Below are 1,662 nucleotides of genomic sequence, written 5' to 3'. Positions count from 1 at the left end.
AGAGAGGATTAGAAATATCTGTTAGTTTTGTGCATAGCATTCCATAAGAGTAAGTTCCAAAATTATGGGATGGCAGATTACGGTAATAATGAAGATCTATTGGNGAGATGCTCGTGAGAAGTTATGTGAAGCGGTTGATCAAGTACCTCTAGACTACCTTACCCTTGGAAACAGAGGCCTTGGACCTCTCCAAAGGTGCCTACTATTTCAACCCATTCCTCCAAAACACAGCATAGCAGATACAGAGGTTTTTTACGTTTCTGATATAATGAAGGATCCGAATTTCAATGTTTTTCATTTTCCTTTTACAGGGTCATAATGGGCAGCGTCAGCAACTATGTGATGAATAATGCCACCTGTCCTGTCACTGTGGTGAAGAGTTTAGATCACAACCAGTAGTTTCTTCATTAATTTTCTTCATAATGTAGGAATAATCAAACTATTCTATCAGGTTTTGTTGAAGACCCTACTGTGCGTGTATTCAACTTGTTTCTGAAATGACTTTTTCTCTGTATAGGAAAAGGATGTTATATTGATTGTAATACTATTTTCATTATCCAAACAGAAATAAATAAAGAGAGAGGAGTACCAACAATATAATAATAGTGTTTTAATACCAATTTTTCTCTTGCACTTATTTGGTATTATTCTTTCTTATTATTTCGGTAGATATTTTATGGAATCGAGACACTAATATTTTCTGACGTGGTTTTACCGTTTTTTGATATTTGAACTGGGTTCTTCGCTTGTCGTCTTTCCTCTTTCGCCGCTCGATCGTCTGAAATCTTCGATTATCTTTAAAGTTTGACCGCTCAGACGCCTTCCCGGTGGAGAGGGGGAGATACCTGCAAAAAGCACTCCAACGCCCAATCCAGGCGTGTCACTGTAGAGTATTTTCAGTGGAGTGTGAGTAGTATGTATTTGGCTATTATGGCCTTGGCTCTCTATTTATAATTTGTCGGTTTAATACATATTTTTGTCCATATTTTCGTAGGGTATGTTCAAAGTCGTCCTCCCTTTTTAAAAAGTTCACTAAAGTCCTACTTTTTCCAAAAAGGCTGGAACTTAGTCTTTTTTGCTTACGACGTTAATTTTGCTAACGACAGAGCTGCCCAGCTGTCCAATATTTGATGAGTTGTAACGTTTTGGATGACGTGTTAAATTCAATTGCTGATTTATCTTGAAAGCAAAGTGATTCATGGTTGTTCCTAAATTTAAAAGCAAAGTTAGGTTGGTGAATTACCTTTGTTCTCAAATCTAACAACAAGGTGTTAGGGTTCTTGGATATTCGTGGTACTATTGTTCCCAAATTTGAAAGCAAAGTTTTAGGGTTAGGGATGACTTCTTCCCAAAGTTGTTCTTCCTGTTCGAAGGCAACGGTCATAGAATTTTTGCAATCCTCACACGGTGTTGTTTTGAAGGAAGTTGGGATAACCCCTATTTGCCACTATGGTGATAGTGCTATAATGAAAGTTGCCAGAACTTCAAGGAATGCATGGAGGAAATTTTGGGGATGTCGTCATTACAAGGTGTTTTGAATGAAGATGTCAGGGAGACCAAAGAAAAAAAAGAAGAATGGAGCCCTGGGAACTAACTAAGAATGGGACCCAAATGAGTGTTGATGGGCACAAAAAGAAGTGTAGCATTTGCCGTGAAGTGGGG

General features: G+C 38.0%; 1 protein-coding gene across 1 annotated transcript; it reads left to right on the top strand.

The window, feature by feature from the left end:
• Positions 1-76: 76 nt before the first annotated feature.
• On the top strand, positions 77-1,080 carry LOC106755035 (universal stress protein PHOS34; the record flags this gene model as incomplete). The annotated part of the gene is given in 2 exon segments (XM_014637133.2): positions 77-195; positions 312-1,080. Coding segments are annotated over 2 exon segments (207 nt in total), but the record flags the coding sequence as incomplete, so codon positions are not given.
• Positions 1,081-1,662: the final 582 nt, after the last annotated feature.

The sequence above is a fragment of the Vigna radiata genome, unplaced genomic scaffold (assembly GCF_000741045.1).
Source record: "Vigna radiata var. radiata cultivar VC1973A unplaced genomic scaffold, Vradiata_ver6 scaffold_1688, whole genome shotgun sequence".
Classification (NCBI taxonomy): domain Eukaryota; kingdom Viridiplantae; phylum Streptophyta; class Magnoliopsida; order Fabales; family Fabaceae; genus Vigna; species Vigna radiata.
This window is presented reverse-complemented; position numbering and strand designations above follow the sequence as displayed.